Below are 22,748 nucleotides of genomic sequence, written 5' to 3'. Positions count from 1 at the left end.
AACGCGGCGTGAGATCGCCCCCCTCCCGCGCATGACGAACGTTTGCTGATGTTATGACGACTCCACACACCACTTGGGCTACCCTCGTATGTTTGTTTATAAATTTAATAAGTAATTTGGGAATACACATAGAGAGCATACTTGCTTAAGTACGTACATAGATGTATGTACATAGTAGGTATGAACGCACATGTACATGGACTTGCACACTGAGGAGAGGTGTGAATATAATACATACGCTCGTACATACGGTTTCTAGATAAATACGATTGTAAACATATTTCTTTATTTACTTTACTATCCACTTTTTTTTTGTGCAGCCGTAAGGAGCGCATGCCTTCAGTTAGATTCAAGAACGCTATTCATTAATACGTATTCGCGCGCCGCGCGGAAGATAAGAAACCTTCTTACAATTATTCATATATAGTTCATACAGTAATTTAAATTAAACCGAGGCCCAAATCAAAAGAAAGAAATATTTTAAATTAAAAAATATATATATACATATATATTTAATTGAATCATATCTAATGAGTGTGGCATTGGCTTTGATGTATTTGATTTTCAGTTGTGTTTCCGCAAATATTAATTCGATCGGTATTTGTTGCAGTCCCGAATCGAAACTCGATTCAGAGTTGCTTAAATGCATTCCGGCTACGAATATTCAAAATGCAACAGATAATTACGATGTGCAACTCGATCAAATTGATAGTCCCTTGGGCTATGACCTTGCCAGGCATAATGAAACAATTACAGACTGTGCAACTACTCGACTCTCAAATGTTTCACTCGCTAGCGAAACTTCAGTGGAGATTTCCGCGAAATCGTGTCTGCTTACGCTCAACAACCGTCTCATTATATTAACGTGTAAACCTGAAGCAAATGATGTTACGACCACAGTTCCCACCTCGAGAATTGGTTTCGTCAACAAGTGCTGTCCACACAGTTACATCTACAGTTCAGAGTTCAACAGGTGTGTGCCGGGTACACCAGACTTTGATGTGTACTCTTCTATCGTGGATCGGCCAATGATATTTGTTGACAATCCTCTGCTTTGTGCCAATAATAAAGTTCTAGTTGAATACACCGTGACCGCGGAAGTCGTGCGTGTTGCCGAAGAAAGTAAGCTTGTTTGGCAAGATGGCAGTCGCCAATTGAAACGAAGTCAATTTTGCATTGAAGCAATCGATGGAAAGAAGACGCCTCGTAATATTCGATCGATAAAAAGGAATCAACAATTTCTAATACGCACTTGTCAACAGTCGAAAATTTGCGATTCGCTACCATGTGTTCGCAGATGTTGTGCTGATGGCGAAATCTATTATAAAAAAAATATGACGACGCTGTGTAAACGAGATCCAAATGATATTCTATTCGAAAGTTTTGCGAGCCTAAAGATTAGCGGCAATTTTACGAAACCGGCTGGTGGGTAAAGTTAATATATCTTTAATAAGATATAAGTAGAATTTTGTTATCTCATATTATTGTCTGGAAATTTCTTATTTATAAATGATACAACCCGCAAAATACTGATACTAAAAAAATAATCAAACCCATCAGATACTTTGTTCAACCGTAATTCTTGCTATTTTTATAATGAATTAGACTTTACTTTAAATAAATAAAAGTAAATTATATATTTTTTTATAAATCATTATTAACAATTCGCTTATGTTGATAACATGTAACATCATGTATCACATTATCAAGTAGTTTTTCGAAATTATCCACTATAATTTCGTGAGTACAAGCAATCCATGAAATACATTTTTCTCAGTGTAAGTAAAACGTACTTCCATCTTGAATATTAGCAAAACCATTTTCTGGTTTATGTTTGTTGACACCCACACAAGCAAACCTTTTGGAACAATTACTTAATGTGACATCATTGACTTATTTTTGGCCTTAATTGAGACATTACTTTTATTAATTACAATCCCAAATGATGTTTGCAAAATAAACAGGACGGATATTGCTCATGGAGTAAACTCATCCCATATTGCGGAACGTATACGTAATTTAAGGTTCACTTTATTTGGTTTCAGTTACTTTGCCCACCTTTCCACCAAATGAGCGTAGTTTTATATTCATTTGAAATGGTCTTGGAGAACGTGTCTGTAATTTAGATGATGGCTTTGCCTCATAGATTCAATGGTATTATCTTTTATGACCTTGCAGTCATTCCAATTTGTATTTACCCTTCAAATGGCAACAGTTACTGAGAGCTAAACAGTTTCCAACTAATAGCCATTGCTTTAGCACATAAAGTTATTTTAATGCTTGCGAAGAGTGCCATAAACGCCTTAATGCTTCCTTGACCCCATAAAGTAAGTCTATCCGACAGCTTTTGTGCAAAGTGCACTCTCACTGCTGAAGCTATTTAAAAGTCAACTTCGTGCCTTATTTATAAAAATTACATATGTAGGAAGTGGCATTATTGTTTCTTAAGATTCAATTTTAATAGAATTAAAAATTAGTAATTTAATAAATATAAACATTTTAAGAATTCCTCAGGTATTCAGATTCGTAAGCTACAAAATCGTTGATTTTAGAACTAAAACTATCATCATTATTAACTATTATTAGTGATTTTTTAATTAATGAAAGGCACGAATCGCAGTAATATTAATTTGAAAATTTCTTCCTTAGTATTTGGGTTATTGCACGGCATGGAATGCCCAAAGTTTCGGCTGGATCCAGACTCATTTTCCGACGAGGAACATACAATAAGCTCAACTAATGGATCTCTCTTTATAACTAGTACTAGCAAAAAATATGCAAACAGTCAGTATTGTATTGAAAAAATTAAAAACTCGTCTATGGCTGATGATAAGGTAAGATTTTAAAGTTACATATTTAATATACGATTTGAATTTGTAATTAAAGAAACTACTTCTTTTTAGAACAGCTCTACACATTTGTATGCTTCGATTCGAAAGTTGTGGGCAATGATCGCATTCGATTTAAAATGTATCCAATTGGTCTACTAATTTCCTGCTGCTTCTATGCAATGACCCTTGCAGTATATATTTCTATCGAGAAATTGCGCAATCTTCCAGGCAAAATATTAATTTGCTTGGTAAGTAGTCTGCTGCTGGCCTATCTAGGAATTGCTTTGGGTCAATTAATGCCGACGTCCAATAATAAAGTGTGCGTCATTTCAGGTAAGTTTTGTTTTTAAATAATAAAACAAATATAACTAAATTATTTTTTTTTTTTTAATTTTTCTCTACTTTGATACAGGATTTCTTGTATATTTCTTTTTAATGTCTGCATTTTCTTGGATGAATATTACATGTTTTGATATTTGGAAGACATTTGGGTAAATAATTCTAAATCAACAATTTTCAAAAATTGACGAACTTTTTTATATTAGATCAACGAAATCAAAGAATGTTCAAAGACGAGAGCAACGAAACCGATTTATATGGTACTCAGTTTATGGTTGGGGACTTGCGATCGTCTTAACGATTATAACGGCAACATTAAGTACATCTGATGTGCTATCGGAAAATATTCGACCCAACTTTGGTAATGGTCGGTGTTGGTTCACATGTAAGTTTATCAACAAAATTCATCCAAAAAATTTGTAAATAAAAAAATACTATTTCTTTTAGATGATACTATTGGATATGCGAGCCTAATATTTTTTTCTGGACCCCTTGGCATATTACTCATCATAAATCTTGTTCTATTTTTGCTAACACTAAAGTATTGCAATCGCGTCAAAAGGGAGATATTTCGTATGCAGAGTTCAAACGCTGAAAAACCTGCTTTGCGCAATCGATTTTTCGTGGATAAAACCAGATTTATAATGAATACTAAGCTATGCTTTGTAATGGGAATTACTTGGCTATTAGAAATTGCGAGCATCTTGTTATATGATCACAAGAAGAATTTTTTCTGGTCAATAAGTGATTCATTCAATGTCCTTCTAGGAGTTTTCGTATTCTTCATATTTGTGTTCAAAAGACGAGTGTGGAATGAAATAATGATGAAACTAGGTATGTGTCATTTTTGTAATTTTCAGTCTATGCTTGGAAATAATTGCATGTTTTTAAAAAAATGGTTTATTTTTATTTCGTAACCCTACCCATATAAATTAATATCTACTAATGTATTATATGGTTAGGGGTTTAGAGTTTATAGAAATAAGGCTGAAATATACAGATTTAATTGCCTTGGTCACATTTGACATTCTTGGATGCCTTAAAAGCGATCTTAGAAATTTGTAGTATTATATTACTCACTTGTTTTCATATATCATTGTAGGCTTCAAGACGAGAAGCGATCCTCGAAGAACCGGAAATACAACTTGCCTAACTCAATCGACTTACTCGGCACCGAGTGTCTCTATGAGAAAGATGGATATTGACGAGGGCGAAAAATCGCTGACACGAATTTGATTGCTATAACGCGAGGATATCGAAATTCATATAAACACAAAATGAATATTATTTGAAAATTATACTCCTAGCGGTATGATAATTGAGTGCTAATGTATGTTACGCTAAAATGTATTAGTTATTTTTGTAGTTTAGAGCCTATGAAAGAAGAAGCAGCATTAATGGTACAACGTACTTAGCCTGAGGTGTGCTTGCGAGTGTGTTTTTATATGTTTCTATATGTATTTATGTGTGTGTGCAACCACATATTACGAATATGCTTCTTGTTTCGCACAAACAATATAATATTAATTAAAACAATTGTATTACAACAAATAAATCGAAAATCACGAAAACTTCACAGCGCCAAATTATTTTTGTTTCATTTTCAGTCGTAGCAACCTATCGATGATTCTCACGCACAGCATTTATTAATGGAGCTCCTCTCTAGTATTTTTCCACGTTATTTAGTGAATTTTAAAATTCACGTTGCGGTCAGCCTGATTGCAACCTTTGGTTTAGTTCTTCTGCATTTTTTTAAGTCACACCAATTATCAACAAAATACTTTGCATTAAGTAAAAACAATTTACATAAAAAAACTTCACAAAAATGGATCATTTCAACTTTGGCGGTTCGGAACTAACGCGTGGTCACATGGTTCAAATGTTACTGCGTATTTCTATAGCCTCAGTTATCACTTATTACTCAGTCAAATGGATGATGAATCAAATAGACCCGACAAGTAAAAGCAAAAAGAAGGCAAAACTTTTGGCCGAAGAACAGTTAAAAAGGTGGGTTCAAGTATTTTAGTCATGAGGCATAATAAATCCAATATTTTCAACACTTGCAGGCTGCGTAGAGAGGACAACTTCGATGTAAACTTACAAACATTTACCGATTACGAGTTGATGATTGCATCACACCTTGTTGTTCCAGCAGACATTGCGGTGAAATGGAGTGACATCGCTGGCTTGGATGCCGTCATACAGGATCTACGCGAATCGGTTGTGCTGCCCGTGCGACATCGCGACATGTTTAAGAACTCCAAGCTGTGGCAAGCGCCGCGAGGTGTTCTACTTCATGGTCCGCCTGGATGTGGCAAAACGCTGATTGCCAAGGCAACCGCCAAGGAGGCGGGCATGCGTTTTATTAACTTGGATGTGGCTATACTGACCGATAAGTGGTATGGCGAATCACAGAAGTTAGCCTCTGCTGTTTTCTCGCTGGCCGCAAAAATTCAACCATGTATAATTTTTGTGGATGAAATCGATTCGTTTTTGCGCGCCCGCAACTCAAATGATCACGAGGCCACCGCCATGATGAAAACGCAATTTATGATGTTGTGGGATGGTCTCAGCACTGATCCAGAATCTGCTGTCATTGTCATGGGAGCCACAAATCGGCCGCAAGATCTGGATAAGGCAATTCTTCGTCGTATGCCAGCACAATTTCATATTAGTCTGCCATCTGAAGTGCAGCGTGGACAAATTTTGAAATTGATCTTGGCAACGGAGGAGATTGACAACAATGTGGATTTCAATCGCTTGGCAAAACTGACGAATGGTTTCTCGGGCTCTGATCTACGTGAAATGTGTCGCAATGCTTCCGTTTATCGTATGCGACAATTTATGACAGCCACGGATAGAAATCAACAGCAGGCGTCGAAGCCACAGCCATCAACTGGTGGTGCAGACATCAATAAAGCTATGATCTCCATCACCATGGATGATCTACTGAGCTCGCACTTGAAAATGAAGGAGTCCAAAATGCACACTGGCAATCTATTCATGGAGAATAGAATAGATTTAGATTAACAAGCTTTAGTTTTGTTTATTTGTTATTAAATTTTGATCACAAATCATTTACAAGACAAGCGATTTTTGACTTAATACCTACATAAATAAAAGTAGCACAAGAATCGCTTTCACTGAAAAAAAAACGAAAAAAAAAAGTTGCACCCTAATTTGGCATTTTTTTAGTTGTGTTCTGCAAACTGATAAAATATAAATATATTTGGGGATTTCCCCCGCTCAAATGTCGTAGCATTCGTCATAGAACGATAAACGAGATGCATATCGATCTTTCTTCCACTTTCGTTTGGTTTATCGATACACCAATCAAAAACACAAGTTAATCGATGTAACAGTCAGTTTAAATGCAATATTTGCGACGTTCGTTTGATCAATTCAATTTATTAAATGGATTAATAATCAGTGTGTTAACCTCGCAAGTAATTATTATTGGACAAATATCTAGCACTTATCTAAAAGTTTTGGGCCATACAAAAGAACATATGCGCAATGCCAATCGCCGCCGCCAGAAAGTCGCAATATCTCATCGGTTGTTACCGAAGTGACGTCGTCATCATCAAATTTGAACCAGACATCGCCACTGGAACGCACCCAGGCCACATAATGACCTGACGAACTGGAGCGGCCCTTGTGTGTCAACACAGCCTTCAGCGTATAAAATCCCGAATTGTTGCTTCCCAAATCGTCATCGAATGAGAATTTCTCATACTTGCTTTCATCGATTTCCTCGTCGATCTCCATCGATTTGGCAGTTTGCTTTATCTGCGACTCCACTTCCATTTTTTTATCATCGACTTCCTTAAATTTGGCACGCATGGGACACAACTTTTGTTGTAATTCGGGCGTGCACAGTTCAAATGCATCGAAATCCATGGGAAATTTAATGTCTTTCAAGACCTTCGCATTGATACCCTCTTTGCCTTTGTATTGGAAACGTACGAACTGAACGGTCAAATAAGCGGGAAGACGGCTCACTAAATACTGTAAAAGCAAGCAAGAATATTTTTGAAATTAACTTGAAAATAAAGGTAATGTCACTCGCTTACAGTTCTGGTATAATGCGCATCGCGACCCAAGGATTCAGAGTTTTTAACCAGCTGTTCTTTCATTTTCTGCATTTAAATATAATTAACGAATAGTGAAAAAATCATTCAAATGCTTAGTATTAATAATTACCGATTTGAGACCACTTTGCATGTATTTAACCTCCATGGAAATAAAGCAACTCAACTGCAAGAAATTCTCAGATGAAATTGTGGCAGGTTCATCAGGAGCTTCGTCTGCGGTCATTTTCACTTCAAAGGTGCCGCCAAAGAACTGTTCAATAAATGAGCTGCGAAAATAGCGGATACATTAAATACAATATTATAAGTTCTACACTATTCAAGAGTTTTTACTTGTGCGTTTTCTTTTCGGCAATAGCACCATCCGATTCTTGACTCAATGGACGCAGTTTTTGCTGCAGCATCTTGAGAATCTCTGACCAACATTCGTTGGCATCCTGCTGACGATAGGTGCCATTCTCTCCAGTCTGAGCAAATTGTGGCGACGCTCGATGTAAAGCCTGCAAAAGCACAATTGGCGTAATTGTAGTGCCCTTCTCCATTTGGGCAAATACGATCTTCATGGCCGATGAAACGGTCGATGCCGTTGATCCACTATCTGAAGTATCTTGGCCAAAATTAACCAATGCTTTGCGCAACTCAGGCACAGCTCTTAAACACTGAACGGTGGCATTCATGTAGCATGTATTTCCCAGATTGGTTAAACCGGCTGGAATACGCATCTGCAAGGGGACTAGTTAAAAAATGTTTCACACATATATGGAATTTACATTACCGCTGTGGCTGCTTCGGCCTCGTTCATGTCTTCGATAAATTTAACTGGTGTTTGAGGAACCTCTGGCACCTTTTCCTTGGAACCCAGTAATAACACAACTGCACCCTATGATTACAATCAAAGCTGATTCAGTGAGAATAAAAGTGAAACGAGTCGCAACTTACATCCTTCAGCTGTAAATTCCATTCATCATCCTTGAGAATTCCGCCTTTACACATCACTTTTTGCCGTTCTGGTTGCACGCCAGTGAGCGCAAATAGTTGAGCTTTAAACAAGATTGGCTCCTCATCGGTATTCACATCAATATCCGGATAAAGTTCGCGGCCCCATTTCACTTTTACTGCGTAGAATGGAATGTTGCAGCGCTCACTACATTTAATTACATTAACTTGCAAATATTTACCTTTGAAGGACGGCATTTTCAGGAGTGTTAATCGCAGAATCAGATGAATTTCTTTAAAATATCAAAGTCATACTAGTAGCTATCCAGTGTGACCGCAAGCCCATTGACAAAAATCTACTATTTTATATATAAAAATATTTCAAAATATACAACTTATACAAATACTGACTTCGTTGTACTTGATCAGTAATAACTTTTTTTTAAGAAAAAAGTAATTTCTATGAAATTAAATAATTGGAGTACCTGTAGATATTTTGTTTCGTTCGCTTGGCGCTATAAAGCTTGAATAATTGAGAAATGACGACACTTATCGATTATACTTAATGGCAACTCTGATTTTTATCAATAAGCATTTATCGTTGCAGTTGATGCTAATAACAAACCTATTTGTGGTAGACCAGTGTTTATCTATTTTAAACGTTCATAATTTTACAAAATAAATATTAAACTGAAATGGATTGTGAAAGCATTCAAATGGCGATATCAGATGAAAATAATCTGACTGTGAGTAGATATCTTTAAGCATTAAATGCAGTGCTTACCTTTTTCTTTGTTACTGCGTAGTAGTTTATAGCTACATACATACATACATGCGCATTTTATGAGTTATGTTTGTACGTATACATGCATATGTATGCATGTAATCAAATAAGAAATTCAAACAAAGACGCTATAGATTCGGGGTGGAAACTACAATAATAAGAAATCTATATTAATACAATGTACTTTTTTCTACTCAAGGAACGCAAGGAAAGCGGTAGGAGAGGACGCAAACCTGGCAGAAAAACCTCCTCAGAAAAAGTTGATATTAAAGCCAAACTTGGTACGTTCTTAGACTCCTTATACTTATGTACATGAAATTGCATTTTATATGTGTATATTTGTTCAATATTCATTATATTCAGAACGGAGCCGGCAAAGTGCCAGAGAATGCAGAGCACGAAAGAAGCTTCGGTATCAATATCTGGAGGAGCTTGTTGCTGATCGCGAAAAGGCTGTAATTGCATTGCGTACTGAACTGGAGCGAGTTGGTTAATATATATTCATGTTGTGCACAATGATAGTCTTATTAAACCTTTGGCATTGCAGCTAATACAATGGGATAGGCAGATGGCTGAAAGTGACAGTCCCAATAATGATGTTGATCAGCTGCTGAAGGAGATTGGCATCCTTAAGCAAGAGCTACATGCTTGAACTCAAAGTACAAAATAAGTTTTTAATAAACTCTATACATATAAGTATATATTTTCATACCTTAAGTAAATTTAACTAGCTTCCCTAAGTTAAATAAACAAATTTATGAAGTCTTCATTAAGTTTGGTTATAATTCAAGGCTTTTTGGTATATGTGTTAATATTCTTTGTTGTATTTCATACTGTTTCAGCTTTCGGAATTATGTGAAAAATATAAATATTTATATCCTTAAATACAGAACTGTATTTTAAAACGTATCCATCCTTTTTGGATATTTTTGATATATTATGTTAAATTGTACATATCGATATACAATTCCTTCAATTTTTAGTATCAATATGAAAACGGTAATCTCGCTTATTTTTAGACATTAAATAGTACATTTTCAAATAAACTTGCGGTCACTCTGTTTAATTCTTCATGTTACAAATATTTACATCGTAAATTATTATTTTTTAAATTACAATGGAGACCAATACAGAACGGAGTACAGAAGCGACTTCAACAGAATTAAGAAGAGAGGCCCGCCGTAAAAAAATATTGGAAAGCGCAAAAAGTCGACTGGAGAAACTGAATGGCAGAGTGCACCCACATGGTAAGCATTTCTTCTGCACTTGTTTTGAACAATGCAAATGTACTGTATTTAAATAAAATCATAGAATTTCACGTTGGTACAATTGAAATGTTACAATAAACCAGCAGTGTCGAATATAAAATCTTCACATTACTTCACACATTTGTATAGTCTAGTGGTTTAATCTCAGAAGTGCCTTTTGACTTATATTAATATAATTGATCGGGAATTAGAAATCTAAATACACGATTTGAATTCAATTGATGTACTCGACTCATGTTAATTTAGTGTTTTCAGGGTCTATTTGACACTCGCATTCAGTCAGCTCTTTACACCGGTGCTCATCAGCTGATGTTCGATGGAATGAATGAAATTGAAATAAGAAACGTCATTGACGAACACAGTCTGTTTTTATTAGGTTTACATTTATTGTTTTTATGTTCTATGGTGTTTTCCTGAAAACCCAAGTAGGACAAAGCGAACAAAAGCTACGAGCTACTCAAGTTAGGTTATGATGTTAGATATTTTGAGTTTTTAAAAACGCATAGTAGATAGTATTATGAATATAGATATCAGAAATATTTACATATATATATATAGCAGAATCACATCAATATCGCAATGAACGTTGAATATTGGGTTTTGTTTTTATTATTAAATACAGATATCAAACTATAATTTTCCATTTTTTCATTTCAGACGCAAATTCCCCTGAGGTTTTGGAATACTCGGACCCTGAAGTGGAACCCAACATTCAAGTCGGAAGTAAAAATTATCAAGAAGATGCGTTTAATTCCGTATTTTTTACCTCAGCCAGCAGTAATACAACTAATCTAGAGACCCCCAGCTTTTTTGTAAAAAGCAGAGCCCTTATTTTCGTTGCTGCTATAGTGGGATACATTCTATCTCAGTATGCAAATAACATCCTCTTTGTTCCAGTTGGGTTATGCATACTGATTGAAGTGTTTTATTATAAAGGGCATCAATATCTGAACAACAATATTGTTAATATGATTGTGCCAATGGTACTTTTGTTTGCTGGCCCTTCGTTGGGAAACAAGATAAAACAGATTAATAGTCTCGTCTCGATTTCACAATCTCTCCTTATAAATCTTGCTATAACCATATTCTGCATATGCCTAAGTAGCTTTTTGTTTCAATTGTTTAGCTTAAATCATATTGTGGAAATTAAATAAAATGTTATTACTATTTCGACCTTACATTGTGTCGCAAGAATAGATATTGTAGATTTTTTGCTTTTGGGTAATGCACATCTAGTGTGCAATGTTTTTAGCATATGATTATTAAATGAACTTTTAAATCTTTTATAAACAAGTTTATAGAATCAATGAAAATTAGGTATTTTCATAATTCAATGTTTTATTCGCAACAACATGAAAATTGACATTAAACCCAAATTAGAAAATCGCATATTTCATTTTTTTTTTTTTTTTTTTTTTTTTTCATTTTTTTTAACGAATATGCATACTTTTCAACGATTTCGATTATTTTCTCTCTGTTCTATTCCATTATTCCTGTTGTGTACTATTTTGTGGCCTGACTATCAATTTAAAACCGGCTGAAGTAGTGAAAATTTCGTTTGTTAAATCTGGTCACGCTGAATTAGAACTTTTGATGTACATACAAAAAATCGAGCTGGAGTGCGGTGGAAAAAATATTGATTAATTAATATCTGTGCTAAGACAGATATATTTGTTGAAAACGATATGACTGATCAACGGGGGACTAGAGTTTACGTTGGCAACTTAACGGATAAGGTCAAAAAAGACGATCTCGAAGGTGAATTTACAAAGTACGGCAAACTGAATTCGGTATGGATTGCATTTAATCCACCCGGATTTGCCTTTGTTGAATTCGAGCATCGTGACGATGCCGAAAAGGCATGTGACATTCTCAATGGCTCCGAACTCTTGGGTTCACAATTGCGAGTCGAAATCAGCAAGGGACGTCCGCGACAAGGCCGGCGTGGTGGACCAGGCGACCGAGGACGCCGCGGCGATGTCGGCGGCCGGCACAGCATAACAAATAGCAGTGGAGGTGGTTTTCGGCAACAGCGCGGATCGAGCAGCTCCAGCAGCCGCCATTGTGAACGCAGTTACAGCTCGGGACGCTCCAATTCGGGCTACGGCGGTGGTGGCAACAGCCGTGATGGCGGCAGCAGCAGCAATGGCTTCAGCCGTCGCGATGCGTACAGCAGTGGAGTTCGAGATAGCAACCGCTATGGCGGCAGCAGCAGCAGTTCAAGCTACAGTCGCAATGGTGGGCAAGGCGGTGGAGGACGTTTTAGATCCCGTTCACCAGTCATATATCCTCGGTTTTAATGTTAATCCATAAATACGCATCCACACACATTTCGTATTCAATTTCTCGAAGCCGCTAATAAAAACAAACCCCAATATTCAACCTTCATTGCGATATTGATGCGATTCTGCTATCATAAGGATGCAAAGAGAAGAGAGGAAGCATTGCTAATATGTACATAACATACATATACAATACATATATATTGATATCATTAAGGAAATATGCATCTTTTTTAACACATATATTTCTATGCTAGGACATCAGCTTTGGTATAACAACAAACAAAAAACATACTATTTATTTACACATACAACAAATTGCATCAAACAAATTCTTAATTTAAATCGAAAAAATATTCAAATTTAAGAAACTAAATTAGCCAACTATTAAAAATAATTAAGATACATATATTTAAAACAAAATATATACGGACTTAGTTTTACCGACAAACCTAGAATACATAAATCTAATAAAATTGTCAGAATCGTATTTGATTTATATTTTTGTTATATTGTTTTCCCCATTTACCATTTTAAGGGATGATTCCCATTTGAAAAAAAGAGCTCTTACAATGTGGGGTATTAGGGTAGGTCGATTTAATTACGATAACGATAGATATAAAAATATAAACCACTTTGATTAGAGGGTTAACTTGGGATTTTTAAAAATTCTCGGATCGACATAATTCTATTGGAAAAACTTTTTTCGTTGTGTTAATACTGTTTAGATTTTCCATGAAAAATTAAGCATATATAATGTTCTCGATATATACGTTATTGAATAATTCTACTTAATCTTCAACATGTCTTTTTTAAAGTAGTAACGGATAATTTGAGATCTACAAGCCCTTTACGCAAAGTTATCAAAACGATATCGATAATGTCCATATTTCTAATGCTTCGATTCCAGAAAATTGGAGACGCCATTCGATATTTTCTGCGTTGAAGCAAATTGCATTTTAATTTACAAGTAATGGACCAAAGCTTATGTTTGGAGGTAAACTTAAGACAAAGGTAAAGACAATTTTAGCAGATATATGATACACAACATTAATTCTAACATTTTAAAACATGAACAGAAAAACAATACTTAAATTTCAGCATTAAAAGCCAGCGATATAATATAACAAGGGATCAAACAAACTCACATTCATTTTTCAATTCTGTAGTAGCCTATTTATAATTGCATATTATCGGAATTATCCTATCGGTACATTTAATGCAAATTATTATTTTAAAATTAAAATATGTCATTTAGTTTTCACATTTCTAATTATTTTTCAAGATTGGTATTACACTTTTGGCAATTTTTCAATAAGCTTTCTCAATTATATCATATTAAATTAATTATACAAAAACAAAACTTAAGATAAAGATGCTATTTATATACAATTTTTTTTTAGCTGACATACATATATAATTTTGAGTCTTTCCCGAAAATATATCGCTTGTTTTTAATGTTTAAATTTAAATATTGTTTTTCTAAACAAGTTTCGAGTATGGATTTCAACATAAAGTTGTCACCAATTACATTAACGGTAATGTAATAATGTTTGCGAAAAAACATTTAAAGTGTTTAATACTGTGCATGTGCTTTTTAACATCGATTTAAATATAGTTGAAACAATGTAGAAGAAAAACTTGAGCAATTTATCGATAATTTTGTGTATCACCATTATCATTTTGATGGATTGTCTGAATCACCCTGTATCTCTCACGTTAGACATATTATTGGCAGATACACCACTAGAAAATATCACTAAAAGTACATGAGATATTGTTTAGGTTTTTTTTATTTTATTTTATGAGCACCAACCAGCCGTCATATGGGAATTGTGTGAAACAAGATTATTTGTGATTAATAAGTGATATATGTATGTAAACGATATACGGAATAACGCAAAAAAATTCTTTAGCAAAAATGTTAAAGACAATATTTCGAAATCCTATAAAATTGTGATGAGAACGGCATCCTAAATATACAAAAAACTTCAACTGGAATAAAATTTACAATTTCTGTTAAAAACTTACAAAGGCGATATTGTGTGGTGGCGTTGCGAGTGTGTTACATGTATGTACATACATCAATTTACTTACATATGCATGTACATGCATGTATGTACGTATGTATACATTTATATTGTACATACAGACATATGTACGTGCGTACATACCTACATACATACATGCTGCTGCTCTGCTACTAATGTAACTTAGCTCCTTACAAGCACTTATGGAAAAAGTAAAGTAAATTGCATTTTGTGTCTAACATATGCATAAATGCAACTTTAATTTTGCATCGGTTTGTTAGCATACTACATTTTCCATATGTGCAAAAACGCAGTGCTCAAATTTAGCCTCAGTGCTTATTATTGTGATGACTGCTGAATACATTCATATATACATACATACATTGTATGTACAGAGAGATATAACTCGTTCATATTTAATTATTTGCATATGTGATGAATTAGACGGTACCTATGTAAGTGCATACATACCGTTGCAAATCATTATTGTATGTATGTAATTACAAGTTTTGAAGATCTTTTGATTAAGCTTACTTCGTACAAAATGGATAACAAATGAACGTATGCATACATACACGTACATATGAGAACACACATATATACGCACACAAGCATAAGTATAAACTGCATGCATGCACGTACATAAATTTGGACATGTATAGGTGTATGTGTGTGTATATGCAATTTTTGTGAGTGTATATATTTGTGCATGTGTCAGTTCTTTTGTCAATAATTTAAAACTTGTTCAATAATATTATTCGGCAAAACAATGTAATCACAGAAAATTAACTTTTGCCTTAGAAAAAATTAATAAGCAATTTTCCAAGTGCGCTGCTTAATTCGTGTTTTTCAAGGAGTTTCCATGCTAAACTGAAACAACAAAAAAATAACTGTTCAGACCAATGTAATCGTTGTATTGGTGTAGGTTACAAAAAAAAAAAAAAAGCAGTCGCCATAGCGTCCATCAAAAGAGTCACAGTTTTTATAGAGCTACATAGGGAAATTCTAACCTATACCTTGATAACTGAGATAACCCTAAACCGGTCCGCAAAATTTCACAACAGCAGCCACAGCAAAGTCCTTATTTAATATGAGTTTTGAAGCCTTAAATTCTGATTGGGCACATAATAGAATACATGCCAATTAGACATGTTTATGTCCTATTGTTCATCTGTGCAGAATGCTTATATTCCTAATAATAATTTGTTGTTCTTTCAGGTGTTAAACGATCACACTAAAAATGGTTATTTTAAGAACGTTTTTAAAAAAAATTATGATATGAAGGGACATAGAAATGATGAAACCGAAATCAAAATAAATAGTTATAATAAGCAAATAACTCAAAATCATAAAAGACAAACATCATCTTCAGAGACTAATATGGCAAACACAATTTCCATAATGTCCAACGCCATACGCAACGCAGTGAGCAAACAACGTATACGCTATAAGGAGAAAGGATTTAACTTGGATCTAACCTGTAAGTTTAGTTCACAAAATCTCGGCTAATGATTTTTTGTTAGATGTACTGGTTTTTTCGTTGACTATCTTGTTGAAAAATTCATTAATATTTATTATTGCAGATATTTGCTCTAATATTATTGCGATGGGATATCCTGCTCCGGATAAAATAGAAGGCATTTGGAGAAATCGCTATGAGGACGTGTTAAAGTTTTTAGATGAAAATCACGGTGATCATTACAAAATCTACAATTTGTGCAAAGAACGCAATTACGACAAAAGTAAATTTCACGGGGTAAGCTTAAAAAGATCTTAACTATCTTTCAATTGAGTAAATCTAATAAATATTCTTCACATTTCATGCAGAGAGTTGCAATTTATCCGTTTGAAGATCATAATCCTCCCACAATTGAGTTAATACAACGTTTTTGTCATGATATTGAATCTTGGCTAAAAGCTGATTTGCTCAACGTTGTCGCCGTGCACTGCAAGGCAGGCAAAGGACGAACTGGTAAGAAGCAACTTAAATATTTCATTTTATTCAATTTAAATTAAATGAATTACATTTTGCAGGTACCATGATATGCGCATACTTGGTTCATTGTAGATTCAAGAAAACCGCTGACGAAGCACTCGATTGGTATGGTGAAAAGCGTACGAAAGATCGAAAGGGGGTTACAATTCCATCTCAACGTAGATATGTTCAGTATTATTCAAAGTTGATCCCAGATTTGCGGTATAAAGTTACAAGTCTTTACGTAAGTATACAATTATAATTTTTGTCTTATATATATTTTTTTTGATAATTTGCTCTGACATCGAAAGGTCTGTGAAATTCGATTTGCGGACACGAATTTTTTGCATAATCTTGGCCCATTGCAATGCTCGATTTGGGACATGCAGGACTCCGCAACAGAAAAAGCTAAGGCACAAGTAAGTATAAGTAAGAATATCTAAATCTTCCGCATATATTTTTTTTAGATGTGCTGAATCGAAGAACTCAAGCGCAACAATATGTTTTCAATTACATTAAAAGTTTATAGAAATTCTGTTCAGAACTGATTTTAACTTCAACTCTTTTTTAATAATATTCATATTATTTTATCTTATTAGCAACTGAAGACGTGGCAACTTGATTTCCAGCAATCTTCTAACTTAGATTTAAGTAGCTCACCACTTTTAGTTTCTGGTGATATTAAAGTGGAACTTGCAAAAATATCATCGGATAAGATCATTTGCCACGCCTGGATGAATACATTCTTTGTGCAAAGTAGTTCTGGTCGGTAATCAAACTAAAAAAATATGAGTTATAAATAAATAATAATAAATGCTCTAATGTTCGTAGATTGTGAAACCGATGGAACGAACGTCAAATATATGTATACTTTAAACAAGTCCGAAATCGATGGTGCCCATAAGGACAAAGATTACAAATTTTCGGAGGGCTTTAAGGTGAGCACCTTTGCAATAAATTAAGCAGTTATTTATATATTGATATTCTACTTATTGAATTGCAGATCTCGATTGTATTTGAAGGAGAGAAACGTTCCGACTGCATACAAACTGAACCCTCAGTGAATAATCGAAACAATAATCGAAACTCGGATAATTTGCCTGGTGACAATGATAGGAATCTAAACAGTGAGGGTTCTGATTTCAACTCTCCGTCCTCAAGTCGTTTCTTCGAACGTAATAATGGTCCATTTCATGCCAATGATGAGAGAAGTGCAACTCGATCTCAACAATTGGAGCAAAATGGGAAACAACCTGTAAGTGCAAACACCGTACTCGAATTTAACATAGTTTTTTGCTTATACTATATATATTCATATATTTTGATATTTAAAATCGAACACACAACAATATTTCTGAATATGTTTAAAATGAATGCATTCGTTTTAGACAAAAAATCAATATGAAAAATCAACCATCTCAAAATGTTCTGCGATGCCATCGAAACGCAAACAGTCTTCATCCAAATCGTTCTTAGTAAGCGTTAATAATACCTCATCAAGCAAGGACATCAAAAAGCTGCATATTTTCAACCACCAACCGTCCGTTACACAATCCTCCGGTTCAATCAAGTGGCAAAACGATTCCAATATTCAAAACATGTATGACAACTCCTCAGATAATAATAGTCCACACATATTCGATCGTTGCAATATTCCTAAGCCTACTACTACTACATCTACTGCTGCTACAGCTAGAGCTGCATCTGCATCTGATAAGATCTTCGAACAAGAGTCATACATTACTTGTAAGCGATTGCCGCAAGATTTTAATAACCAGGGTGGTAGTGAAGAAGGCAATGAGGATTGGGAATCCGGTGAGTCTATTGTTAATCTCATTACTTTTTAGTATTCCCCATTCCTCCCATTTTGGAATCTGTTATCTGTAAAAATACTACAAAAAGATATTAAATCGATGCGAACTTGATGCACACCAATCCTTAACTCATAAGCCTAAATATATTTCACAATTATACAAATTACGCACTTTTGAAAGAAACTATTTGTTGAAGCATATATAGATTGTAGCAATCAAGAAGAAGAAAGAAAATTGCCCATTTAATTACAAGAAAATAATAAAATTCATTTGATGGATGCCATAGTATAATTATAAACAACAAAACTCATTTAATGGGTGCCATAGCTTAAAAGCCCTTGCAGATTCTTTATTTATCATTACTGCTTCTTCTATTTGTAAATACTGTTAATTTATGCCAGCTCATTCCTCAGTTATTAATTTTGTATAGTTTAAGGAATTGAATTCTCTGCCTCCTCTAATGAGATACAAATGTCATGATCAAATTTCAATAGCGTCTGTAGGGGTTTATAATGGGTTTAAGTGTCTAATCATTTAAAATATATTCGATAAATATAAATATATTTAAGCCTTAATACTTACGAACATAAACTTTAATCTCCATAAGCGTAATGACGTCCTTTGTTTTAATATAAAACAAATAAATATCAATTCATGTTTCGAAAGCTTTGTAAATTTATCAACATTTTGTTTCTAAATTTAATTACGGAACAATTTGGGACTCAAAATTTAAAAGTAATAATAAATTTTTAAAATGCATTTATTTAATATTCACATTATGTGGCCAACATCATTTTAATGATTATTAAAGAGCATATAAAACTCGGTATTTAATGACTTGCAGTTCTTATATGAAAAATTGATAGACCGCTTTTGTAAGCGGACTATCTCATAGTTTCTATACGCGCTTTTCGTAAGAAAGAATCAATTTTGTGAAACAAATAGTATTATCTGGATAATTTTGTGCAAACCATTTGAACAACAGTGACTAGAGCTATGGACTATCAACAGATACTGTAAGTGTTAACATTTCTTATTCATTAAGATCGCAAAATTTTGTACTTTCAAAATGTATCTTTCAGATACTTCAGCGTTGGCCAATCAAAGGATGCTCATATAGGGTCAATTACAGTACGGTGTTCTTCGAAAATATGGTAAGTCTCTTCTTATACCTTTGTTATCTGATGTAAAATTTAAATTTTCTATTCTAATAGTAAAAGTATCTTGAAATGTGTCTGTTAGTAATTATAAATTGTTTGTGCTTCTAACATAGTTCTCTTAAATTTCTTAATCTATCTAAGTTTTATATTTTTCAAAACTCTCTTGACCAACCAAAAATTAATATTTATTGTCGTGGGATTTTTCTATGAATTTCCCTTTATATATAATATACAAAAAAAAATCATAGAACGTTTTTAATACATTGTTTCTATAAAGCTCAGAATTCTGACTGACTGAACTATCAATATGTCAATTATAGCTGACAAATCTCTAGATTCAAGTATATCGAAGTCGGGGTTAAAACTTGTTAGTTTTAATATGGTATAATTTGTGAATTACTTAAAATATTCATTTCGCACTTTAAACTTGTCGAACTGTCAAATTGTATTCGGTCTAAATTAATTCAAAATTCCACCAAAGCGATTATTACTTTTTAATATAATAGTCAGAGTTGTTAAATTTTGGCAAGAGTATTCTTTCGTGTTTTTATTGTAATACTGAATTTGTACATCTTATTTCAGATATATTTTCTGGGTGATATCAGAAAGTGAACCACAACAAGATGTGACAACAGAAAAACAACTACTCTGCTCTTTTTTGAGTCCTGTTTAATGTAAACTATTCCTGTTAAACCATTGAATAAACGTAAAAAATAACAAATAGTATTAATATTATTATTGAGAAATCATGTGATTAAAAAACTGTTGGGTAGATTTAACTTTCATGTACTTACTTTAAAGCGTAGTTCTCAAAAGCTTCTTAATTTGCCTTCTAGATTTGCTAATAATATTTTATGTCCACTTTTAGAACAAGTTTCTTTGACACCCTGGTGTTTTTCGCTTTCGGTCTAGGGATTATCGCAAATAACTCATTAATACATTTAAGATCAAAATCAGCTTTTTTTTTTACTTAATGAGGAGATCGTTTCGATTTTCTTTTATTGTTTTGAACCTTTTTATGACACCTGGACTATATATTTCTTTTCATTTCAGGAAATATATTTGTCGAAACCAACCAGATTTGATTATTTCTTGTACAGCTACCAAAGGAACGCTTGGTCGAAAGAAATTTTGAAAAGAAACAAACTGAAACTGAAACAGAAACGGCAAGCGAAAAGATTTTGTTTCTGAAGAAAATATTTAAATTCAACGTTTGACTAACCATCGATTATTATATAGTTTATCGTCGTGCTAGGCAATTCTAATAAATTAAGTTCAGACTATTATATCGAATAGCTGGCAAATAAGATTGTAAATTAAGAACTACAAATTGTTAAAATTACCTTACCGATTGTAGATTGTAACTTTTGCGAGTTTTGTGTGTCTCTTTGCAAGTGATTAGAATTTGTATAGATATTAGATATGTATGTGAAGTTAGGGTATCTCAGAGCTGAGTACAGGGTAATTCGCAGACGAAGCATCCCGACTGCAATGACCAATTGCTGATTCGCGATCAAATATTTTGATCCCCTTCGACATAGCATAGCTATAATGATTAATTATTTATCTATACTATTGTTAGATTCTACTGCAATAGCCTTTTACATTGCCATTGCTTTTTTCCATACATTGTAAAATCGTAATTTTTTTTTGTCTAATTTTTAATATATTTAAGTAATAAAGAGCAGTCTCGAAAAGTGTGATTGTCGCAAAAATGCAAATTCTATTTCCCGTTTCCGTTTGTATAATTCGAAATGAAAAATAATGGAAATGTTATCATATTGTTTCAGGTGAATCAACATACCTCTAATGAAGTGTGAAGGACCTAACAATAATTGGAGATCTACAGAAATATAATATATAGTTTGCTCTCATTTTTTTTTTTTTTTTGTCATAAATACATCCGAATTTGTACATACTTAGATTTAATAATACTTAATTAAGTAGGTTTAATTATTATTATAAAAATTTCTATATTAATGTGTACTCTACGACCTTAACTAAGCATAATAAAATACATAGTAATTTGTTATACAGTTACGCTTGTAAATCTTTATTTAACACTTTTGATAATCGAAGGGGTTCCTTGTTTAAAATTTGTCTCTGTATTTCTCCCTTATCTGATATATAGACCTTAAAATTAGTATCAAATTATCCAAAACAATTTGAAATTCAACGGTTGCTCAAGTGACACTTGTACTTGCTGCTAATTTCGACTGGTTTTTTAGCTGTCGATTTTACACTTTTAGTTGCTGGTTATTTAAATGTAGCAACGACGACAACATTTATATCTGCAAAACCAAAAATTCCATTCTCGAGTTGTGAAGAGCCAGCAACTAGCCCAAAAGTCCAAATTGCCAGTTGAGATACCAGGCGAACAGAAATGAGCAGCAAGTAGAAAACTTAATTTGAGTTAAATATAAAGTGCGTTTGAGTGGAATTGAATGAGTGCAATCCTGTTTCATTGTTGAGTGTTTCTACCCAGCTCAATCCAAGCTCTACAAAAACCTCAACTCAGCTCAAAGAAAAGCTCGTTCAAAAGTTTAGCGCATCTGATATGTGAGTGGTTTTTGCCTGCTCTTCATTTCTGATCGCCTGGTATCTAAATTTTCATTGTGTTCTTTTTCGACTCGGTTGCTGGTGCTTCGTGCTTATTGAAATTATTATTATTAATTATTTTGTATGATGTTGCAATTGCCTTCATCCCGATACCAATTAAAATAAAAGTATCTTTATTTTAAGCTCTTTTTATTCTTAAAATCCTATTCTTATAATTAACAATATATATTTTTTTATTATTTCTACTCTACTTAAGAAAAATACATTTTATGTTTATAAAAATATACACAATGCCAGCAAAAACTAGCCTGCTAATATTAATATAAATGCTTATTATATTTATTTCAGATGCATCGGAATATCTCTAAAGAAATGTGAAGGATCTACAAAATAATAATTTATAGTTGTCAAAAATTGTACATAGAAATTACCTAGAACTTGATAAGACTTAATTAAGTACGTTTAAATATTGTAAAGAAAATATTTCTATATATAGTTATATTACGACTTATGTTCAGATCAAGCAACATTTGGAAGGCCAGTTTAAAAGGTGACTTTGAAACCAGCGATCACATCATGATCGTGTTAACTTGACGAATGAATCTCCATACATCCAGTTTTCAAAGCTGTAAAAATTTCGATATAACGAATAAAAATGCTATTTTTAAATTGTTCTGAG

The 22,748-nt window shown here is 33.5% G+C and overlaps 7 protein-coding genes across 20 annotated transcripts; 6 read left to right on the top strand and 1 right to left on the bottom strand.

Moving 5' to 3' along the window:
* The first annotated feature begins 468 nt into the window (after nt 1–468).
* On the top strand, nt 469–4,731 carry LOC117563462 (G-protein coupled receptor Mth2). 3 transcript variants are annotated; one of them, XM_052001967.1, is made up of 7 exons: nt 476–1,425; nt 2,650–2,834; nt 2,909–3,164; nt 3,244–3,322; nt 3,377–3,555; nt 3,618–4,004; nt 4,273–4,731. In XM_052001967.1, the coding sequence occupies exons 1-7, from the start codon at nt 531–533 to the stop codon at nt 4,404–4,406; spliced, it is 2,115 nt and encodes a 704-aa protein (XP_051857927.1). In that variant the 5' UTR covers nt 476–530; the 3' UTR covers nt 4,407–4,731. The 3 variants fall into 3 exon arrangements, with proteins under 3 accessions (XP_051857928.1, XP_051857927.1, XP_034097705.1); XM_034241814.2 differs by lacking the exon at nt 476–1,425 and adding an exon at nt 1,724–1,778; XM_052001968.1 differs by lacking the exons at nt 3,244–3,322; nt 3,377–3,555; nt 3,618–4,004; nt 4,273–4,731 and having other exon boundaries at nt 469–1,425; nt 2,904–3,082.
* A 128-nt stretch (nt 4,732–4,859) lies between these two features.
* On the top strand, nt 4,860–6,244 carry LOC117563463 (outer mitochondrial transmembrane helix translocase). Its single transcript, XM_034241815.2, has 2 exons — nt 4,860–5,177; nt 5,237–6,244. The coding sequence occupies exons 1-2, from the start codon at nt 4,996–4,998 to the stop codon at nt 6,198–6,200; spliced, it is 1,146 nt and encodes a 381-aa protein (XP_034097706.1). The 5' UTR covers nt 4,860–4,995; the 3' UTR covers nt 6,201–6,244.
* Nucleotides 6,245–6,562: 318 nt separating this feature from the next.
* LOC117563461 (ubiquitin carboxyl-terminal hydrolase 14) lies at nt 6,563–8,570 on the bottom strand. The gene is made up of 7 exons (XM_034241813.2): nt 8,440–8,570; nt 8,201–8,376; nt 8,037–8,141; nt 7,595–7,983; nt 7,374–7,530; nt 7,244–7,309; nt 6,563–7,178 (listed from the first exon to the last, which is right to left on the bottom strand). The coding sequence occupies exons 1-7, from the start codon at nt 8,453–8,455 to the stop codon at nt 6,639–6,641; spliced, it is 1,449 nt and encodes a 482-aa protein (XP_034097704.1). The 5' UTR covers nt 8,456–8,570; the 3' UTR covers nt 6,563–6,638.
* A 212-nt stretch (nt 8,571–8,782) lies between these two features.
* On the top strand, nt 8,783–9,750 carry LOC117563468 (REPTOR-binding partner). Of its 2 annotated transcripts, none has more exons than XM_034241821.2 (4): nt 8,783–8,943; nt 9,181–9,262; nt 9,345–9,466; nt 9,529–9,750. In XM_034241821.2, exons 1-4 carry the CDS (start codon nt 8,893–8,895, stop codon nt 9,631–9,633), a joined length of 360 nt encoding a protein of 119 aa, XP_034097712.1. In that variant the 5' UTR covers nt 8,783–8,892; the 3' UTR covers nt 9,634–9,750. The 2 variants fall into 2 exon arrangements, with proteins under 2 accessions (XP_034097712.1, XP_034097713.1); XM_034241822.2 differs by having other exon boundaries at nt 8,787–8,943; nt 9,345–9,470; nt 9,529–9,643.
* Nucleotides 9,751–10,013: 263 nt separating this feature from the next.
* Nucleotides 10,014–11,445, top strand: LOC117563465 (uncharacterized). Its single transcript, XM_034241817.2, has 2 exons — nt 10,014–10,228; nt 10,907–11,445. Exons 1-2 carry the CDS (start codon nt 10,099–10,101, stop codon nt 11,401–11,403), a joined length of 627 nt encoding a protein of 208 aa, XP_034097708.1. The 5' UTR covers nt 10,014–10,098; the 3' UTR covers nt 11,404–11,445.
* Nucleotides 11,446–11,823: 378 nt separating this feature from the next.
* LOC117565277 (RNA-binding protein Rsf1) lies at nt 11,824–13,021 on the top strand. Its single transcript, XM_034244305.2, has one exon. It carries the CDS (start codon nt 11,935–11,937, stop codon nt 12,547–12,549), a length of 615 nt encoding a protein of 204 aa, XP_034100196.1. The 5' UTR covers nt 11,824–11,934; the 3' UTR covers nt 12,550–13,021.
* Nucleotides 13,022–14,246: 1,225 nt separating this feature from the next.
* On the top strand, nt 14,247–22,743 carry LOC117563310 (phosphatidylinositol 3,4,5-trisphosphate 3-phosphatase and dual-specificity protein phosphatase PTEN). Of its 11 annotated transcripts, none has more exons than XM_052001994.1 (13): nt 14,247–14,405; nt 15,780–16,041; nt 16,145–16,317; nt 16,389–16,533; nt 16,596–16,780; nt 16,848–16,955; nt 17,136–17,301; nt 17,368–17,474; nt 17,540–17,791; nt 17,925–18,351; nt 19,336–19,366; nt 19,433–19,504; nt 20,564–20,695. In XM_052001994.1, exons 2-13 carry the CDS (start codon nt 15,840–15,842, stop codon nt 20,643–20,645), a joined length of 1,950 nt encoding a protein of 649 aa, XP_051857954.1. In that variant the 5' UTR covers nt 14,247–14,405; nt 15,780–15,839; the 3' UTR covers nt 20,646–20,695. The 11 variants fall into 11 exon arrangements, 10 of the variants coding, with proteins under 10 accessions (XP_051857954.1, XP_051857953.1, XP_051857955.1 ...); XM_052001993.1 differs by having other exon boundaries at nt 14,247–14,602; XM_052001995.1 differs by lacking the exon at nt 20,564–20,695 and adding an exon at nt 20,093–20,108 and having other exon boundaries at nt 14,248–14,602.
* Nucleotides 22,744–22,748: the final 5 nt, after the last annotated feature.

Source organism: Drosophila albomicans, chromosome 2L (genome assembly GCF_009650485.2).
Source record: "Drosophila albomicans strain 15112-1751.03 chromosome 2L, ASM965048v2, whole genome shotgun sequence".
Classification (NCBI taxonomy): domain Eukaryota; kingdom Metazoa; phylum Arthropoda; class Insecta; order Diptera; family Drosophilidae; genus Drosophila; species Drosophila albomicans.
The sequence above is the reverse complement of the archived record's forward strand: the minus strand, read 5'-3'. Positions and strand labels throughout refer to the sequence as shown.